This window comes from Mytilus trossulus, chromosome 7, assembly GCF_036588685.1.
Source record: "Mytilus trossulus isolate FHL-02 chromosome 7, PNRI_Mtr1.1.1.hap1, whole genome shotgun sequence".
Classification (NCBI taxonomy): domain Eukaryota; kingdom Metazoa; phylum Mollusca; class Bivalvia; order Mytilida; family Mytilidae; genus Mytilus; species Mytilus trossulus.
The window spans coordinates 49,224,363-49,244,500 of record NC_086379.1 but is presented as its reverse complement, the minus strand read 5'-3'; the positions used below and the strand labels follow the sequence as shown (position 1 = coordinate 49,244,500).

At 31.9% G+C, this 20,138-nt stretch overlaps 1 protein-coding gene across 1 annotated transcript; it reads right to left on the bottom strand.

Annotated features, from left to right (window-relative positions):
- Nucleotides 1-5,743: 5,743 nt before the first annotated feature.
- On the bottom strand, nt 5,744-18,170 carry LOC134725214 (uncharacterized). The gene is made up of 6 exons (XM_063588856.1): nt 18,046-18,170; nt 16,055-16,206; nt 11,098-11,272; nt 9,377-9,448; nt 8,562-8,637; nt 5,744-6,204 (listed from the first exon to the last, which is right to left on the bottom strand). The coding sequence occupies exons 1-6, from the start codon at nt 18,062-18,064 to the stop codon at nt 5,946-5,948; spliced, it is 753 nt and encodes a 250-aa protein (XP_063444926.1). The 5' UTR covers nt 18,065-18,170; the 3' UTR covers nt 5,744-5,945.
- Nucleotides 18,171-20,138: the final 1,968 nt, after the last annotated feature.

The window sequence follows — 20,138 nt, the reverse complement described above, 5'->3', positions numbered from 1 at the left end:
ATTACCCTTTGTTATGTACAGTGATTTCCTCCCCCCAATATTTATAATCTTTCATTATGTACAGTGATTTCTTCCCCCAATAAATATTATCTCTTGTTAAGTACAGTGATTTACTCCCCACAGAAATATTACCTTTTTTTATGTATAGTGATTTACTCCCCCCCCCCATAATTATTATCGTTTACTATGTTCATTACCATGCATGTTACAAAATTATAATAACATGCGCGTGAATTAAAGGATATATTCTTCTAGTTTTTTGTCGCCACGGTAAGTTTTGTTCAAATAATTTTAGGAAAATAGAAATATAGTTTTGTTGAATCACCAAATGAGTAACGCTACAAAATGCCTTTTAACGTACGCGTATAAAATATAACCCCTTATTTTCATTCGTTATTATTTCTGCTGATCTTCAATGGCTACAAGAGGAGAGATGGATTACGGAAGGAGCTGAATTATTCAGGATATATAAAATGTAGGACCAACAAATTGTAAACCTACCGATCTTCTTTTTACTTCATCGCTCCACACTCCAAATTTCGTTGAATGTTTGAATAACCCATTGTTGTCCTTTGGTATGACATCTGTTTCAGTTTCTTCAGACTTTAAACTTAAAATTAATAAAATGTCATTACGTGAATAATTATTATTTTATCATTATTATTTCATTTACATGTTTGTACGAGGTATGACAACAAATTGAAAGTTAATTGTCATGCAAATCTTATACAAACTATTTTGCTCTAAAACAAAAAGTGACGTGTTGGACTGAAAATTGAACAAGATAATAAACAGTTTTACTATTTGAATACCACAATGCTTCAATTTGTTTGATAATAAGAGTACTGATATACATAGTACCCACGGTGCTTACTAGGGATTATAGTTCCAAAGTTTGAAGGTACTAAAGCTACTGTGCGTTATATTTTCTGAAAGTGCATTTAGTTTAATCGTGTGCTTTTTCTTGTTTACATATGTCCCACCTAGTTGTAACAGTTTTGTTTTCTAATTATTTTGTATGCCTGGCATTCGATGATGGAAACTTGTATGCCCATCTGCAATATAAGAGGAGCATTATATTTCCTGGTCTGTGTGTCCGTTCGTCCGTTCGTCCCTCTTCGGGTTAAAGTGTTTGGTCAAGGTAGTTTTTGATGAAAGTGAAATCCAATCAACTTTAAACTTATTACACATTTAACTCATGAAATGATCTTTCTAATTGTAATGCCAAATTAAAGTTTGTACCCCAATTTTACTGTCCACTGAACATAGAAATTGATAGTGTGAGTGGGGCATCCGTGTACTATTGACACATTCTTGTGTAAACCTATATTTGAATGCACTTAACTATTTTTTGTTATGATATACTTTATGTATAAAGCAATCGAGTTGTGTATAATTACCTTGGTTTGTATCTATAAACTTTAATATTATAATGCAAATCCATACTCTGGGCATTCATCTTTTACTGTACTATAAAAAAAATTATATGAATATATATATACATGTGACGTATAACAATTCTAATAAGTGTTCTTTGGATTCTATAAGCATCATCAATTTGATGACTGAAAATAAAGATTGTTTCTTCCTGGATTGCCTAAATTTTGAACACAATCAATTCCTCGCATGCCTAACCAACAAATGTATTGAATAGTTGTGAAATGTGTATACTATGATTTTTTTGGGGTCTTTCTTTGCTGTAGAAAAAAATATATAAGTCGAGCCTGAGAGTTACTTTTTCGAGGCCACGAATAACTTATGCGTGGCCATAAATTCCTAGTTCGAGGTCACGAGATACTAGTTCGTGACCACCACTTACTTACTCGTTGACATCGATCAATTATCTGTGACCACGACTTACTTTACCGGTGATGCCAGTTAATTATTTGTAGCGACGAAATGAATCACCCAGTCATTGCTGCGGTTTTTTTTCGGGGCCATGACTCATTAATTTCTGCTCACAAATAATTGGAGGTGACCATTTCGTAAGGTAAGTCATGGCCACAAAGAAGTTACATTAGCTTGAATTGTTTCCACAAATAAGTAACTCGTGACCACAAGTAAAGCCCTTTAATGTTTCGTGGCCACGACCTAGTTAATCGTTGCTACGACTGAGTAAATCGAGACCATAACCTAGTGACTTGTGGCCGCGTTACATGTCTTTATACATTTACTCATAAATATACCATGTTGATTTCTAACATGTACATGTATTTCTAAAGTAAAATTAAACCCGCTTCGGTTGAGACTCATACACTATAACATGTATAATGCATCACACAAAAAGCTTAAAACCAGGTAGGCCGTACAGTTAATTTACTCATAGAAGTTTCAAAATTAAAACTTAAGTCTGAGGAACGTTATTTTGAACGAATTGGCTTCGAGAACTAATAATCGACTGACCCTCCCATAGCAACTGATGTGCCCCGATTCAAGAGTTGTTTTAGCTGAATTTTGTGACAAATTGTTTGTTAATGCTACAAATAAAAAAAATCTTTCAGCCTACAAAACGTATAAAACATAAATTCAGATTTAACCATCAGTTTTTTAACAATGTTTAATCATACCTGATAACCCAAGTACTTGTGTTTTTATTTGGTTTGTAACGTCCATCTTCACAAATATTCCAGCCATCATTCATAGTGCCATGTCGTCTTCGTTTTGCACAAAATGCTTGAATCGTCGAAGTTATTCTATAAAAGTTATTGAACCAAAGAAAGATCTTACTGATGATTTTAAAAAATAAGCCGATATACGAATAGCAAAACAAACATGAAAAAGCTATTTCATATAAAAAGGAAGCCTTATAAACTGTTGAATATTCGGCTGGTGATAACATGGATAACATCGGTTAATAAACTTCCCCAAGCAGACGAATCGATACAGGGGTTGTAAATAAACTTCCCCCAGCAGAAGAATCGATACAGGGGTTGTAAATGAACTTCCCCCAGCAGAAGAATCGATACAGGGGTTGTAAATAAACTTCCCCCAGCAGCAGAATCGATACAGGGGTTGTAAATAAACTTCCCCCAGCAGCAGAATCGATACAGGGGTTGTAAACAAATTTTTATTCATTTTTGGTTATCATCTGTAAAAAAACATTATAGATAGAGAGAAACTTAAATATGGACAGTGTTTAAAGACAAGACAAGTACGACACATGAGTCATCATATTCAAAATCGTCAGTTGACTCCTGAGGGTTCTGATTTTAACAATATTTTACCGTAATTTTGTCTTATATTTTTCAAATTATAGTAGATAGATAGAAACTTATAAAGGAAAACAATATCACATAAGCAACACTTCCGAATCACCAGAGATCAACTCTATTTTTTGGTGGGGTTCGTGTTGTTTATTTTTTAATTTGCTATATTGTGTCATGTCTACTATTGTGTTTCTGTTTGTCTTTTTCATTTTCAGCCATGTCGTTGCCAGTTTATTTTCGATTTATGAGTTTGACTGTCCCTCTGGTATCTTTCGTCCCTCTTTTATCACCAATACATAATCTAGAATAAGACAAATGATGGAAATGGTCAGACAATTCTATATTAGAGTTATTGCCCTTAATGACAATTTGTTAATATATGAATAAGAATTAAACTACTAGACTTGTTAAGTCTGCGATTTTGAAATAAATTGGACTCGTGTTAGATTGGAAAATGATATCAATCGATTTGAAATATTAAATGCATGCACATTTTTGTAACTACAAAGCCATTCCCTTTCATGAATGTGACCTACCGAATTCGACTATTTACCAGATTTTTTTACCACATAAGCATACGACTGGTACCACATGTGGAGCAGGATCTGTTTACCCTTCCGGAGCACCTTATATCACCCCTAGTTACTTGTGGGGTTCGTGTTGCTTGTTTTGTTTTTCTATGTTTTGTCATGCCTCCTTGTTTGTCTGTTTGTCCTTTTTCATTTTAAGCCAATGGCGTTGTCAGGTTTTTTTTTTCGATTTATGATTTTGACTGTCCCATTGGTATCTTTCGTCCCTCTTTTATTGAATTTCCAGCTGTGAAATTTTAATGCTAGCTGCATATTGTCTATTTGTAACGTTTACAAAAAGGTTAACAACATACTGATTTCATTGATACACGGAATTGTATCGTTTCATACTGATGAACGGTAATTTTACAATTAGGGTCTTTTCATTTTTGTATGTTTACGAAATGTTCATTTGTTTATATATTGATTGAGGATAAAAAAAAAAAAGGTGTTTGTCCTTGAATTGCTGTTTCACTAAAGTATAAAATGAATAATGCACATTTGCTTCGTTGGCTGTCCCGTTAAAAGCAATATGCATCGTATAGTCTAAATAAATTATTAAACGTGTTGTTTTCATTTTTTTTTGTAATATATAAAAGTCAGGAAGCTTCCACAATTCTTCTAAATTAAAGCCAACTTAAAATAATTGCTTTTGCACCTTAGAGCCTCGAACATGAAGAAGAACATGAAAAAATAGGAGATAAAATGTTAAAACACGTTTTAACAATCCACAAAGGAATTGAACCGACAACCTTATTATTTGAGGCAAGCATACTACCACAAAACTATGCATATTGTTTTGAACTGTAATTTATGATAAAATGGATGATTTTTCATTTCCTATTGTTAATTATCCGTTTTTAGATGGTGACGTTCCCTTGTCACCATCTTACGGTGTTTATATATCTCAACTTGTACGATTCGGTCGTGTATGTAACAATGTTTTAGATTTTAACGAGGGAAATTTATGTATTACTGATAAATTATTACACAAGGGTTTTCGATATCACAAACTAGTCAAAACATTTACTAAATTTTATCATCGGTATAAAGACATCATTCGTAAATATAGCTCAACATGCAGACTTCTTATACGTGTAGGTATTTCACATCCAATTTTTAATGGAAATATTCTGTATAAAGCACAAAGGTGTCAGTATTCACCTCAGAAACTTACAAAACCTTTGAATAGACTTATTAAGAAGGGATATAATTACGATACTGTTGTCAAGTCATTAAAGATTGCATATTTTGGCGTTAATATTGAGTCACTGATAAGGTCTTTGCGTCGGAACTAAACACATTTATTCTAAAAAACAGTTGTTGGCATGACACGGGTTATGTTCTTCTCACATATGTTATGATGGTATGATACTAAACCCCTAACGGGAAGGATTGTGCCTGATGTTCATATGATGAAATCATATTCTTTCAGTCAGTTTAATTGAAGTCTGGAGCTGGCATGTCAGTTAACTGCTAGTAGTCTGTTGTTATTTATGTATTATTGTCATTTTGTTTATTTTCTTTGGTTACATCTTCTGACATCAGACTCGGACTTCTCTTGAACTAAATTTTAATGTGCGTATTGTTATGCGTTTACTTTTCTACATTGGTTAGAGGTATAGGGGGAGGGTTGAGATCTCACAAACATGTTTAACCCCGCCGCATTTTTGCGCCTGTCCCAAGTCAGGAGCCTCTGGCCTTTGTTAGTCTTGTATTATTTTAATTTTAGTTTCTTGTGTACAATTTGGAAATTAGTATGGCGTTCATTATCACTGAACTAGTATATATTTGTTTAGGGGCCAGCTGAAGGACGCCTCCGGGTGCGGGAATTTCTCGCTACATTGAAGACCTGTTGGTGACCTTCTGCTGTCGTTTTTTATTTGGTCGGGTTGTTGTCTCTTTGACACATTCCCTATTTCCATTCTCAATTTTATTAGTGTATTAGAAAGTACAACAAATAAAAAATACATTGTTCATATTTATTTTTGCGATCTATGTTTACCAAAAAATTAACATTTCCTCTGCGAGTTTGTAAATGCAGTCTAAAAAAAATCAATGGATCATTAAACAATTATAAAGTTGTAAACGTCACAAACAAATTTTCTTGGGAAAATATCAGTCGCTGGTTCCAACCAAAGCAACGAACGTTACCAATTTGATGACTTCATCAGTTTGTCCTTTTCTTCTTTCTTTGCTTGTGTTTTGTGTCTTGTGTCGACTCTTTAAGGTTTGTGGCAATTGTTATGGTATTTTCATACGTTTCTTCTGTCGGCATTAGATCATCATATGTCTGACCATCACTGGCTACGGTCAGTGTTGCATAAGGACCGTTAACGCCTGGTGTAGATTGTGGGACGTTGTCATATCTCACCGACTCATTCGTGTTTGAACAAGATTGCACGGATCGTTTTGCATTTGACTTAGACCTTCAACATGTAAGGTAACAACACTACTAAATTGGAAGATTTTCATAATATAAAAGAAAAAAAATCATGATATAGAAATATCTGTGTTAAATTTTGAAACGAAATCATGATATTGAAATATCTCTTTTAAATTTTTTGAAACGAAATCATGAAACAGAAATATCTGTGTCAAATTTTGAAAAGAATTCATGATATAGAAATATCTCTGCTAAATTTTGAAATGAAATCATTATACAGAAATATCTGTGTTAAATTTTAAAAAGAAATCATGATATAGAAATATATGTGTTAAATTTTGTAACGATAACGTTGCAAAAGTTTTGTACCGTCTAATTGTGTGATTTTGACAACACACTGCCAGTACAAAATATGCGATGCCCATAATAAATTCACCAATAAAAGCTGAGTGAATGATAACATGCATGTGAATAAAATATAGTGCAGCATTTGATAAATTGCTTTATTTTGACATAAGAATAAAAATGTTAAAAAGAGGTGATATAAATCAAAGGGACATTCAACCTCTTGCGTCTAACACCGATTTGCTACGTATCAGGTACGGTTGGTACGTAACACAACCGTTGGTGCTGTTTTTGAGGTATCGTTTAACGCATGAAATTATCTTAATAATCACAATGAAATTTCAAGATTTGATTTGCGTATCACCAAAAAAATAGCTTAACGATTTATTTGATAGCGATGTTAACGTTTCTAGAGCACTTTGTTTATGATCCTTAATGGAATAACTTTGTTATGCACAAGTGAATGAATCAAATCGACCTTAAACGGACTGAGTTGAAATTGACATGACCTTTAGATTCTAAATGTAGATTTGTGTTTGTTCCTGTTAGATTTGTTATAGGTATTTTGTTTTAGTTCGTTTTTAATAATATCTCAACCGATGAGTTTGGAGGTTGTTTAAGTATATTCAACCTCTACTTATTCATTATTATTCGTTGGATACCAATTTTCGTGGATTAAATGGGTACAGGTTAATCACAAAATTAAATCATCAACGAATAGCAAATTCGATATAGGCGTGTATACATAGAAAAGAAGATACTAATATGGTATAATTGCGAGACAACTATCCACAAAAGACCAAAATGACATAGACATTAACATTGATAGGTCACCGTATGGCCTTCAACAATGAGCAAAGCCCATACCGCATAGTCAGCTATAAATTTAAAGGCCCGGATGAGGCAATGTAAGACAATTCAAACGAGAAAACTAACAGCCTTATTTATGTAAAAAAAATCAACGAAAAACAAATATGTAACACATACACAAACGACAACTACTGAATTACAGGTTCCTGACATAGGACAGGCACATACATAAATAATGTGGCGGGGTTAAACATGCTAGCGGGATCCGATCCCCCCTAACCTTGGATAGCGGTATAACAGTACAACATAAGAACGAACTATAAAAATCAGTTGAAAAAGGCTTAACTCATCAGATGGACAAAAATACAAGTGGACGTGGCAGGGTACTTATACATCCCGACACTAAAAGACATAATTAACAGATCTGAGAGTACTTGCAGTTATCTGACAACTAGTTCAACATTGTTCAAAGCCACTGACAACTAATAACAAAATCATGCATCTAAGACTAAACTAACAATCCGTACACATCCAACTTCCAATGGATTTAGTTTAAAGACGTCATAGACAGCCAGAGAAAAACATGACCTTGTGCAATGCCAAGTTACAGGTATCGACAGATTGCAGATCCATGAATATGTATATGAATATAACGTATAGTAATATTTAGTTAGCTTTTAATTTACTGATATCAAAATCAATATTTATACCAATAAAACAATATTCAAGATTAAGGGTTGAATATGTAAAGAGTAAAAACACAAAAATACTGAACTCCTGGGAAAATTCCAGAAAAGAAAAGGAAAAGGAAAGGCAAAAATCAAAAGGCAAAATCAAAAGTTCAAACACATCAAACGAATGGATAACAACTGTCCTATTCCTGACTTGGTACAGGCATGTTCTAATGTAGAAATGATGAATTGAACCTAGTTGTATAGCTCGCTAAACCTCTCACTTGTATGACAGTGGCATTTTTTAGTAACCTTTTAGAATAAGTTTATTTAAAGAGGCGACAAGTTTACGTGGATCATTTCTAAATTTCCGGGCACGGTTAACAACAATTCCGTAAAAATGAAGATGTGTATGCAGAATTTGGCAAAATCACGAAATTAAATATCCACGAACATGTAATTTTTCCTTAATCCAAGGAAATTTGTAGCCATGAAAATAAATGAATCCACAATATTTCATATTAAGGTCAAGTGATTAAAAAATTCAGTGTGTGCAAACATTGATTACATTTACCGTTTTCTTATCAATACGACTAGTATTGCTAGCATCAGCAATAAAGTCAAGCCTACTGCAACACCAGCAATGCCACCTACAAAATGTAGTTTTGTAATCAGAAATACCACGCACTTAATTAAACGTCGAACTCATCAGCATACATAAATTTTTACTAGTTAGTTTTTGAGTTTGTTCAACAGGTCACAGTTATGTTAATATTTTCCTTTATTTGATTTGACGATCTCCATGGTTTTGTGTAAGATTAATAAAACAACGATCTTATATTATTACTTTGTACCGTATATATTTTTTCTAAAATGTTTTAATGAGAAAACACTCACCACGGCCATTAAAATAAAACAGTTGGTCTTGAATAATGAGAAAAAACCATACCGTATAGTTTTATATATTTATATAGTTATATAGCTTAACAATACTCTGACCTGAAAATATGAATCAATGCATTTAGATAAATGAAAGGTGTAACTAGTATCAAAACAATTAACCCATAAAACAATACAACGGAGATTAACTACTGAACGCGAGGCTTCTGACATGGGATTGGTACACATGAAATGTATTATGGTTAAACGTATTAGCGCCCAATCCTCTCATAACCTGGGCCGACAACGTTTCGGCAAAACATTAGAAGAAACTGAAAAAAATCAGTCGACTATACGTCTTTTTAAAATCAGAATCTCAATGGAGACTTAATACTTGATATGTCCTATATCAAAACAGTCAAAACGTCCTCATGATCGTTTTAAATGAGAAAACAGAAATGTCAAAAAAGAAATAATTTATTTTCCAATATCATTAAATATGAAACTCACCAGCATAATTACTGTTTCGTTCAGAATGTGGTGTTACTGGGTGGGATGGAGGCACTGTGGATTTTGTTATGTCTTAAAGAATGAAATTTATATTAAAAATCAATATATAACATACTTTGAGTAAAATGTATACATATATTTTAAAGGTAGCCAACACAATGCATGAATTATTTCATAGTATATCTCAAAGCCACGTTAACAATGATTTATATTTGCGCAATTTATTATTTCAATTGCGCCACAAACAATATTTCATCCCCCATTAATACATGCATTTATTAAAATTATAATAAAATTAGATGCGGTGTATTGAGAAGTTTCATTAGAAAGAATGATTGCAACGACTATTGTAAGATTAGAGGCATTGTTCCTTCATTGTACATATAGTTTTAAGGTGGTACCTAACACTACAGGGAGATAATTCTGTAAAGTTATATAAACGTTTTAATTACGTTGTGGTATTAACAGGTTAAGGGAATATTAAGCTTTTCAATGATCAAAATTGGTGTTTGTAAAACTGCTATATAAACAGTGTAATTTTTCTGATAAAACGGTTGGTTCAAATGTTTTCAATTTTTTATATTTTTGTTAAAGGGTCAAAGTAAATACTTTGTTAAAATTTTAAGAAAATTAAACGAGCCAAATTAATTTTAGTTAAAGTGTCAGGTACTTCCTTAATTTTGGTTTGGCTAAAGTTTTACTGTTTATATGTTTTCTGTTACATTTAAATTTTTATACTTCTATAATTTGTAGTTTTTAAAAATTGCTTTGATTTAATGTATGTAACACTATTCGCATTATAAGCATATATTCTGTAAGCTGAATATGTGTTAACTTTGGAATAAAGTATAATTATTATAATCAATTTCGTTCTCCAAAGAGTAGTGAAAGTAGCATATCGAGAACTATCAATTCGTAAACATGTTAATTTTAAACAAGGTTACAATGAGATATTAACTTATGGCGTAACATAGACAATATTTTTCTCATATACGAAAGCAAATTAGTGTTTTATAGTGTGTCATAGATTAAAAATATTCGTTCATTGTATGTTTACTTGTTTTTGGACTATTTGTCTTTTTGATCGAGTTTAGGTAATTTAATTAATATTTAATTGTGGTGTTTTTTGTGTTGTAATGTTCATGATGGTACACTTCTGATTCGGGTCACGAAATGAAGGTTTATGCTTTTAAAATGTTTACATCTACTGCATTTGTATGCACCTGTCCAAAGACAGGAACCTACCTAGCTGTCCATTGGTTGTCGTTTGTTGGAACCAACGAGACTACTCTCTATTTAAGTGTATAATAAAAAAGCAACATTTATAGGTTATAGTACGGCCGTCAATAGACCAAAATAAAACAGCAAACACATGGTTCATTGAAATACTAGTACAATGTTGTTGTTACGAGTACAGAATCATTGTTTACAAAATTGATATGTTTGTTTTGATTTAAATCTTAAATTGAAGAAATTGGTTGTTTTCACTATATCAGATACCATTGACTCGTGTGTCAACATAATGTAGGAGGTGAATTATTTCCATATTTATGCCTTTTGCAAATAACTGTCATAAAATTTCCTATCATGTACATGCACCAACTATTCTTCATTTTAACTACAAAACAATTACAAAGAAGCTAAATTGAAAAAGGTAACACTGTATATTTTTGAGTTTTAGACACATCATTTTTTTTTATACAAGAACATAATTTCCTTACTTGTTACAATGTTGTAGACAGAGAACGTGAAATTCCCACCACACGTGTAAACTTTATCACTTGAACAGTATATATCACACTCTTTGTCGTTCAATTTGACAGGTAGTCTAGTTCTATCGGCGAGGTTCCAAAAAGGGATATAATCCTTATCTCCACAACTGCATACGTCACCACCCTGTAATGATATCAGTGTATAAAAGAATCCAAAAGTACTTTTTTCAGAAAACTTTTAGATCAGTTTTTAATGCTGGAGTAAGCGTTTGCAAAATCAGGTTTTTTGAATATTTTAAAGCTTTAGTATTCATTTCAAAATTAATAAAACACTAGAACACACCCGTGATATCACGGGTCCGTGACTGAATTAAAGTATATATCTATGCGCAAGCCTTATTTTAGTATTAGTATTGCTATATGATTATAAGATACACAGTTTTCTCTGCTTTCAAATCGTTCTGTTTGAACCCGTTGAACTGGAACTTATAAATTAATGGTAATATTAATTATTTGGAAAACAAAAGGTCCTGGAATGGAGTATTTTTTTATCAACAGCATTGTCCTATAATAGTTATAATAAAGTTAAATTCTTTGATTCGCTGTTTTACGTCATGCCCGCTAACAAATTGAAAACTGTACCTAAACGCCTTATTTTTAGTGCAGATTTTTAGTATTCGTATTGTAATCTTAGAAAGACTTACTGATTAAAAGACTACAATAGGTAACAATTTGACAATTAAGTAGTGTGAACCCTGTGATTATAAGTCTGACCAGTGTATATAGCATATTAATCATGAATACACTGTTTGGTGGTGCGCCTGTCAGATGCAGAACGTATAGATAAGGTAATAGGTAACAGGTGAATATACTATTGGTATCGGTATCGAACTCGACCCGGAACTTCCTAATTATTCGCAATATTAATGACGCGGAAAACAAAAGAGCTTGGAGTGGTGTAATTTTTAATCTACACCTGTATTCTATATTAGTTATATATAAAGTTTAATTCTTTGATTCGTCGCTTTTACGTGATGACGGCTGACAAATTGGACCTCGTAATTTTAGTATTATAGATTAACATAGCGTATTTTTGTTAGCTTAAACCATCGTTATTTGTGAGAACAATTGTTACACGCAACTTAGTTTAAACGTTGTTGTGTCGTCATTCTACTGTTTTACCTGGTCTTTATTTCAGTGATTGGACTAGGATCATTTACTTGTAAGAAACCATTATGTTATCTTTAACTGTCCAATATTTTTAAGAATATCCCTCTTTTGTCTTAAAAATATTGGACAGCTAAAGCTGAAATAAAACACAAACTATTAATTTCCCTTATCTTTTTCATCACATAAATGAATTTCTTTTTTTCAAAATATGTATCCTCGTTCGTCCTTAGGTTATCAAAATTAACCTCTTGTGTTGCTCTTATTCTTCCTAGCATCATAGCATCATGTTCAACTACAATGAATATGAAAATGCAATAAAGTAATGCGTCTAAAATTTGATAGATCATGCTGCAATACAACGGCCATGAACAACTTAAACCTTTTCATGTTTACCAAGTGCGAATCGATAACTTCCTTCATGAACTAGGGGACTATCGTACTTTTTAGAATTTTCAGGTTTCGGCGTTGATTTACAATTTTTTTAAAGTTATTGCCTAAATATGAATATAATGCAACACTTCGCTTATGAACAACGGTGAATATGAGAAACAGAATAAAGGAAAACATTACCGCATTTTATCTGTTAAACAAACCAACCGTGTGTCCGATTAGCACTTTGTTCGCAGTGATCGTTTTATAAACGTGTTTTTTTTTCAAAAGAAAATTGAGACAAAGTTATGTTTCGGAAACATTTAAAAAAAGACAAGGGACTCAATACACAAATAGACGAAAAATGAGCGATACGACCTTGCAGAGAGAGAAAACAACAGAAAAAAGTGGGGGGTATTCAGGTGGTAACGTTTTGGTAAACAATCTTTAAAAATCCAACAATAAAATATCACTGATTGCATGTTGTTATATTTTCGTTTTTATTTGAAAAGATATCGACTGCAGTGCACACGATATAGTTCAACAAGAACTTTTCTTCATATGCTATTCTTTTTTTTTCGAGAAGAAAAAGAAACTAATAGAAAAGAACTACAGTTTGAAACATAATTTATCAAAACCTTGCCATAATTAGCTGCTTTGACAACTGATATATCCTCTTTGTAATCCACACTAAAATAATGTATCTGAATAGATTCTGAATACGCAGTTTGATTGTAATTCAAAGTTTGAAACAAGACAATCACTAATGAAGCCATATCTTTCTTCTTTTTGGCATTAATAAAATACTTTAATCAATTTATCCATTATGAAACACAAAACACACGTAAAGGTATTCACGGAAACCATGAGCGGAAAATATGAGTAGTCCTTGTGCACGCAAAAATCATAATACGCATACCCTGTGTCTTATTTCTCATGAACATAGCAATACCTGCTGTTAAACTTTAGATGTACTTTCTTTTTGTCTTTTTTTTAAGTTGAGCTACTGGTTAAAGAGGCCAACATAAAGAATATATTTCAATGTAAATAAGTTTATTTACAAAACAATTTTCCTACTTGATGAAAAAAAAAATTTACCTGCTTTTTGTTTTGTTTTACCTTTTTCGACGTGTTAAACAATGTTTTATGTAAAATATTAGCCTCTAACAGTCCATTCTGTAATATATTAAACAGGTCTTCGGCCTGCGGCCTCAGACCTGTCCAGTATTTTACAAAATGGACTGTTATCGGCATATAAATATCCTCTGTTTAAGAAGTAAATCATTTTTTACAAACAACGTATTTTATGTAAGGGATATAAGCCGCAAACAGTCAATTCTTGTTTGATATTTTACAAAATGGACTGAGAGGCTTATATCTTACCCAAAACATTGTTAAACACGTCGAAAAAAAGGTTAAACAAAAGAAAAAGCAAGAAAAGATTTATTTTCATCAAGTATGAAAATTGTTATGTGAATAAACTTTCTTTACATTAAAATATATATCCTTCATGTTTGCCCCTTTAAACAGTGGGTCAACTTTATATAAAAAAAAAATAGACAAAAAAGAAAATACAGCTGAAGGTAAACAACATGTGTTGCTACATGAATCATAAGACACAGGGTATGCGTATCATAATTTTAGCATCCACAAGGACTACTCATATTTTCCGTAAATACCTTTACATGCGTTTTGTGTTACAAAATTGACGAAGTGATGAAAGTTTATTCTTCCTGCAAAAACGGAGAAAGAGATGTCGTTATTAGTGATTGTTTCAAACTTTGGATTAAAATCAAATGTGTTTTCATAATCTATTCAGATGCATTATTCATTTTATTTCAGTGTGAGTGTGGATTACAAAGAGAATATAGTAAAATCAGCTATTAATGGCAAACTATATACATTTTACATTTCAAAATGCAGTCCTCTCCTATTAGTTTCTTGTTTCTTCTCGGGTTTTGTTTTTTTACTAGGTAACAGAGAAAAACGAATAGCATATGAAGACAGGTTCGTCTTGAAGCATATCGAGTGCACCGCAGTCGATTTTATTTCAAATATATCATTAACATGAACAAATGGAAGAGATAACACCATGCAATCTGTTATATTCTTTTGTTGGGATTTTCAAGAGTCTATGACTGTTTACCCAAACGGTACCACCTGAATTACCCCCTTTCTCTTTTTCTGTTTTTTTCTTTCTTTCTAAAAGGTCATGTCGCTCTTTTTTTTATTTCTTTTTTTGTGTATTGAGTCCCTTATGTTTTTTTTAATGTAACCGTCCGTGTTTCGATTTTCTTTTCAAAAAAAATCTTTAATAAAACGATCACTGCGACCGATGTGAGAATCGGACACGTGATTGGTTTGTTTGACAGGTAAAATGCGGTAATGTCTTCCTTTAATCTTCTTCCCATATTCATCGTCGTTTATAAGCAAAGTGTTGCATTCTATTCATATTTAAGCAATACTATTAAACTTAAACACACAACAACTTGTAAATCAACGCCATTAGTTCATGAAGAAAGTTCTAGATTCGCACTTTGTACCCAGGATAAGGTTTATGTTGTTCATGGCCCTCATATTGCGGGCCATGATCTATCAAATTTTAGAAGCATTACTTTTATATCGTTTTTTTTTTATTTCTATTGTTGTTGGGAATGATGTGAGGAAGACTAAGAGCAACACCTGATGCCAGTTTTGATAACCTATAGACGGAAGAGGATGAATCTTATGAAAATGAAATTCATAAAAGCAACAGAAACAAGACTTACAACGAGCATAATCAACTTTATCATGTTTATGAATTAGTGCTAAAAGAGACAATCCAAAAACATGAGAAAATGTCTGTGATATAAGTATTAGAAGGGCTGGAAATCAATTTGAATGTGATTATTTTCCTAAAGAAACCGTTTTGATGAGTGACAACATTTTTGTATTGGAAGGTGACTTTAATAAAAAAAAAGTTGTATTTTTTGTTTACATGATAAAAACAATTGGGATAATTAACTTTTTTTTTATTTCAGAGATTGAACTATCGTTTACCTGTGAAGAAGAATTATGCTACCTTTAGCTGCCAAATATTTGTAAGAAAGTAGAGGATTATTCTTAAAAATATTGGACAGCTGAGGGTAACATAATGGTTTCTTAAATGTATATGGTAGTCCCATCACTGAAATAAAGAACAGATAAAACAAAAGAATGACGTCACAACAATGTTTTCAGAAAATCTCGTATCAAAGTTGTACAAGAAGATAGTCTATTGCCCTTTGATGTAAAATATAAAGCCATTGTTTATCAAAAGCGGAGATATAACACTACAAGCTTAACACGATAATAACTGATCTGTTATTATTCTTGGATTTAAAAATCTGCTAGATGGCCTTACGCCATAAACGTTTTAAAAATTATATTTTGAATTATAAGTGCTTACCGTTATCCCGAACTCTTGAATCGACAATGTTGTTTGGCAGTGTCTCATACAAACAAATGGAGACATATTCAGGCTTGAATTTTTATAAAAGTATGGAGAGAATATTTTTGGCCTATATCTGCCATAGCACCCAGCATATATGTAGTCAAGACCTTGAATTAATTTAGAATAAAGTAATTTAAGCACATCATTTTTTTTTTGTGACACATGTTATGCAAAACTTGTTTGTGAAATGTGTGGGATTTAAGATTCACGAACCAAGTATTTGATATTGAATATCTTTCAGTTTTGTTACTAGTATGATATATGTAAGAGCAGATCAAATTACATATTTCTACCAGCTTATTGTTTACCTTTCAACTAAATGTCATAAAAGTTTGTTATTTGTATGTTCTACACATAATTGTTTGTGACTGGTCCATCTATCATTTATAATTGTAAATTTTAATGAGACAAAAAAGGGGGATGAGTAGTCTCAAAACTTCTCAATCAACAATCTGTAAATGAAAATGTCTAAGGCCGTGTTCACACCAAACGCTGTGTACAGTAAACATGTTTACAATTAGTTTACCGTAATGTACACTGGTTTAACATTACATTTGTTCACATATATACACCTTGTTTAGCTACCTGTACATACGTTTTGTTCACATTTGTAAACTATATGTCATTTAAATGTTCATAACGTAGAACTGAATTCAAAGTTTTCGGACAATTTTTCTAGCGGTAAGGGAACGACCATTTGACTTCAAAAAGGGGGGATGGAAATATTCCGATCCCCAATTTGATAAAAAAAAAAAAATCTGGTCATACAGATGATAAAAAAAATATTCTGAATCAAGAGTTTCCCCATACATTATAGTGTTAAATACTGAAAAAAAGTATTTGATCACCAGCATCGAAAAAAAACGGAATAAAAACGTACGCGCGAAAAAAAATCTGACTCAGATAAAAAAAATTAACCCTGCCCCTTTTTTTTTTATTTAAGAGGTTGCTACTTTATAAAAACCATTTTTATAATTTGCAATAGTTTGAATATACTAGAGATGTCTCGATTACGCATAAGAAAACGTTAGCTGCAGCAGCTTGCTTACAGCCGAAAAAAAAGATAATTTGGATCACTACATTTTTATCTTTTCTGTGTTTCAAATGGTATTTCTTCTCCAAGGAGTATTTGGTAAAGGAACAGGGCAATGGTGCTGCTTTGAGTCTTGATCAGGGGTTAATAAAGTACGTTATTTTTTATTAACAAAAAAAATCTGTAAAATTTAGACAACAATTTCTGTAAAGAACTATATACTAATAATTATCAAAAATATCAATTTTACTCAAAAATAGTCTCCTCCTTAAATATATACACGGTAAAACTAATGTCCTAAATGCCTACTTTTGTGTACAATTAACCTACACAAGGCCTATATTGACTATCGACTGTGTGTAGATAAAACATGATTTAAACTACATGTAAACATTGAGTTTTATCAATGGGAACGCAATTGTGTTTAGTTTACGTGTGAGTTACACTAACACAACACCGAAGTTAGGTCAATGTGAACACGGCCTAAGAAAAGACACTCTCACGTGATCGATAACTTGTATTTTTTTTGTCATTTTGTTTGAAAAGGGTAGGTTATTCTGGTATATGGTCTTTTGGAATATAAACATTAAATATGTGTGACTATTTGTTAATATTTGTTTTACTCCTGTTTATCACCTTTATCATCTGTTTGAAGTTAAAAGAGTATTTACTCAATTCATTAAGTGTAAATTATAAACAAAAATATATGAACAAGGTTTAATCCACCATTTTCTACTTAAGAAAATGCCTGTACCAAATTAGGAATATGAAAAGTTTTTTTTTCTCCAACCCTTTGATGTGTTTGAACATATGATTTTGCCATTTAATAAAGGATTTTTCTGTTTTGAAATTTCCTTGAGGTTAAGTATTTTCGTTATTCTACCTTTTCCTATAGATATACAAAATTATTTACCTTCTCTTTTAAAATCCATCTTCGTTTTGATATATTGGTATAATCAGTTTCAAGTGGACGGAAATTATTATGTCCCTTACATAACGCGAGGTAATATTGAAAATGTTTAAATATTTCCGCAACACTTGAAAAATGTATCTTTAAAATAAATGTTAATGATCTATGTGACGTTTCGTCTGTCAATAATGTATAGTCAATTATCGATATGTACAATTGTTTTAAGTAATAATGAATGCAAATTAATAATAAAGATATATATTTTCGATGCACAACAGTTTACACATTTGACAAAATGTGACTTTTAACGTATTCACATTAAAATTGAGAATGGAAATAGGGAATATGTCAAAGAAAAAAAACCCGACCAAACAGCAGACAACAGCCTTAAACCACAAATTGGTCTCCAACGCAGCAAGAAAATCCCGAACTCGTAGGTCATTCTCAACTGGCCCTCATAATATTTCTTTTTTTCTATTGTAAAAATCACCGTCACACTGAATTCAAAAACATAAAAATGAATTAAATTTTTAAGTAAACCATACAATACTAACACAGGCCAGAGGCGCCTGACTTGGGACAGACGTGACAATGCATCGGGATAAGATATGTTGTGTGTGATCTCAACCCTCCCCGAATACCTTTAGCCAATGTAGCATAAAGAAACACATAGCAAGACGCACAATAAAACTTAGTTAAAAATATCCGAGTCCAATGTCAGAACATGTAACAAAATAAACTAAAAAAAAATAACTATGATACTTAAATGAACAAGGAACTACTATCATAAACTGACATGGCAGGAACAGACCTCTATTAAACTGATTAAGAGATTGTGTCTTCAACATATTTAAACCAAGCACAATCCTCTCTTTAGGGGTTTAGTATAATACCATCATAAAACATATGAGAAGAACAACTGGTTTTCGAATACATGTGTTAATTTCCGATGCAAAGACTCTCTGGGTTATTCAATAATCCTTATTGACTTTACTATAATATCCTTTCCAAATAAGTTTATCTAAAGGTTTGGTTAGCCTTTTGAGATGAATGACGACATTTATGTACTGTGTAAAGAATATAACCATAAAATAATGAATGTGAAAGCCCTGAACGTATAAGATGTCTGCATGTTTATTTATATTTACATATGATATTTTTGTACCGATGATATAATTTCGGGAATGTGTTGACTAGTTTGTGATATCGAAAACCCTGGTGGTTTTTTTTTCAATAATGCTGAGATTCTTTTGTTGGAATCAAAAACGAGCGAATCGAACAAGTTCAGATATACAACCACCATAAGATGACAAATGAATAATTAACAATAGGAAATGAATATCATCTTCTTTATCAGATATTTTGGTATCAAGCTTACCATTAAACATTTCAATATCAAGATCCAGGAGAGTTCAGTGTTCATTGCTAGTATAAGTTTAAACTGTATACTTTAAAAAAAAAAATGAAAATAAAAAATAATCTCCTCTAAAATTATCCCATTCTTTGTACACGATCTGAGATACATTAGTTGCGTTCACATATTACACACTCAATTCAATTTTTGTTTCTTCCATATGAATTGTGTGTTGACAACAGCTCTTTGGCTCATACAGTAGTGGGTTTTCTTAAGAGACGATTTTCTTTGGGTGGCTAACTTTTCAATACATTGTTGCCATGTGTCAAACAGTACAAGTTTGTAATAAATCAAAATCAGTTATAGGATCCGGACGTTTCAACATGTGCAACTTTGTTAACTACATGTACATGTATGTGAAGCTTGTTTACAAATTTTTGTCAATATGATGTAATGTTTATGTCTCTGTTATACAAATAAGAGCTTTAGCTAGCTCTGAAACCAGGTGTAATCCATAATGTTCCGCACAAGGGGGTGCCTTAACCAAGTCAGAAATATGACACTAGTTTTGAGCTTGTGTGATGTGTTTGAGCTTTTGATTTGACAATTTGCTAAGGTTATTGCCGCTTTAATTTTTCCTTAAGTTTGGTATTGTCGTCTCTTTTCTGTTTTAATGTATTGTAATCACTCATATTGACATATTTTTTATTTTTTAATTATTTTTTTTAGATTAGACTGTTGG

What these genes read in the sequence shown, in the direction of transcription:
- LOC134725214 (XM_063588856.1), bottom strand. An exon ending in ACGAAACAGTAATTATGCTG is followed by an intron (nt 8,638 to 9,376) that starts GTGAGTTTCATA and finishes TACATTTTGTAG; the next exon opens with GTGGCATTGCTGGTGTTGCA. An exon ending in GTCGTATTGATAAGAAAACG is followed by an intron (nt 6,205 to 8,561) that starts GTAAATGTAATC and finishes TACATGTTGAAG; the next exon opens with GTCTAAGTCAAATGCAAAAC.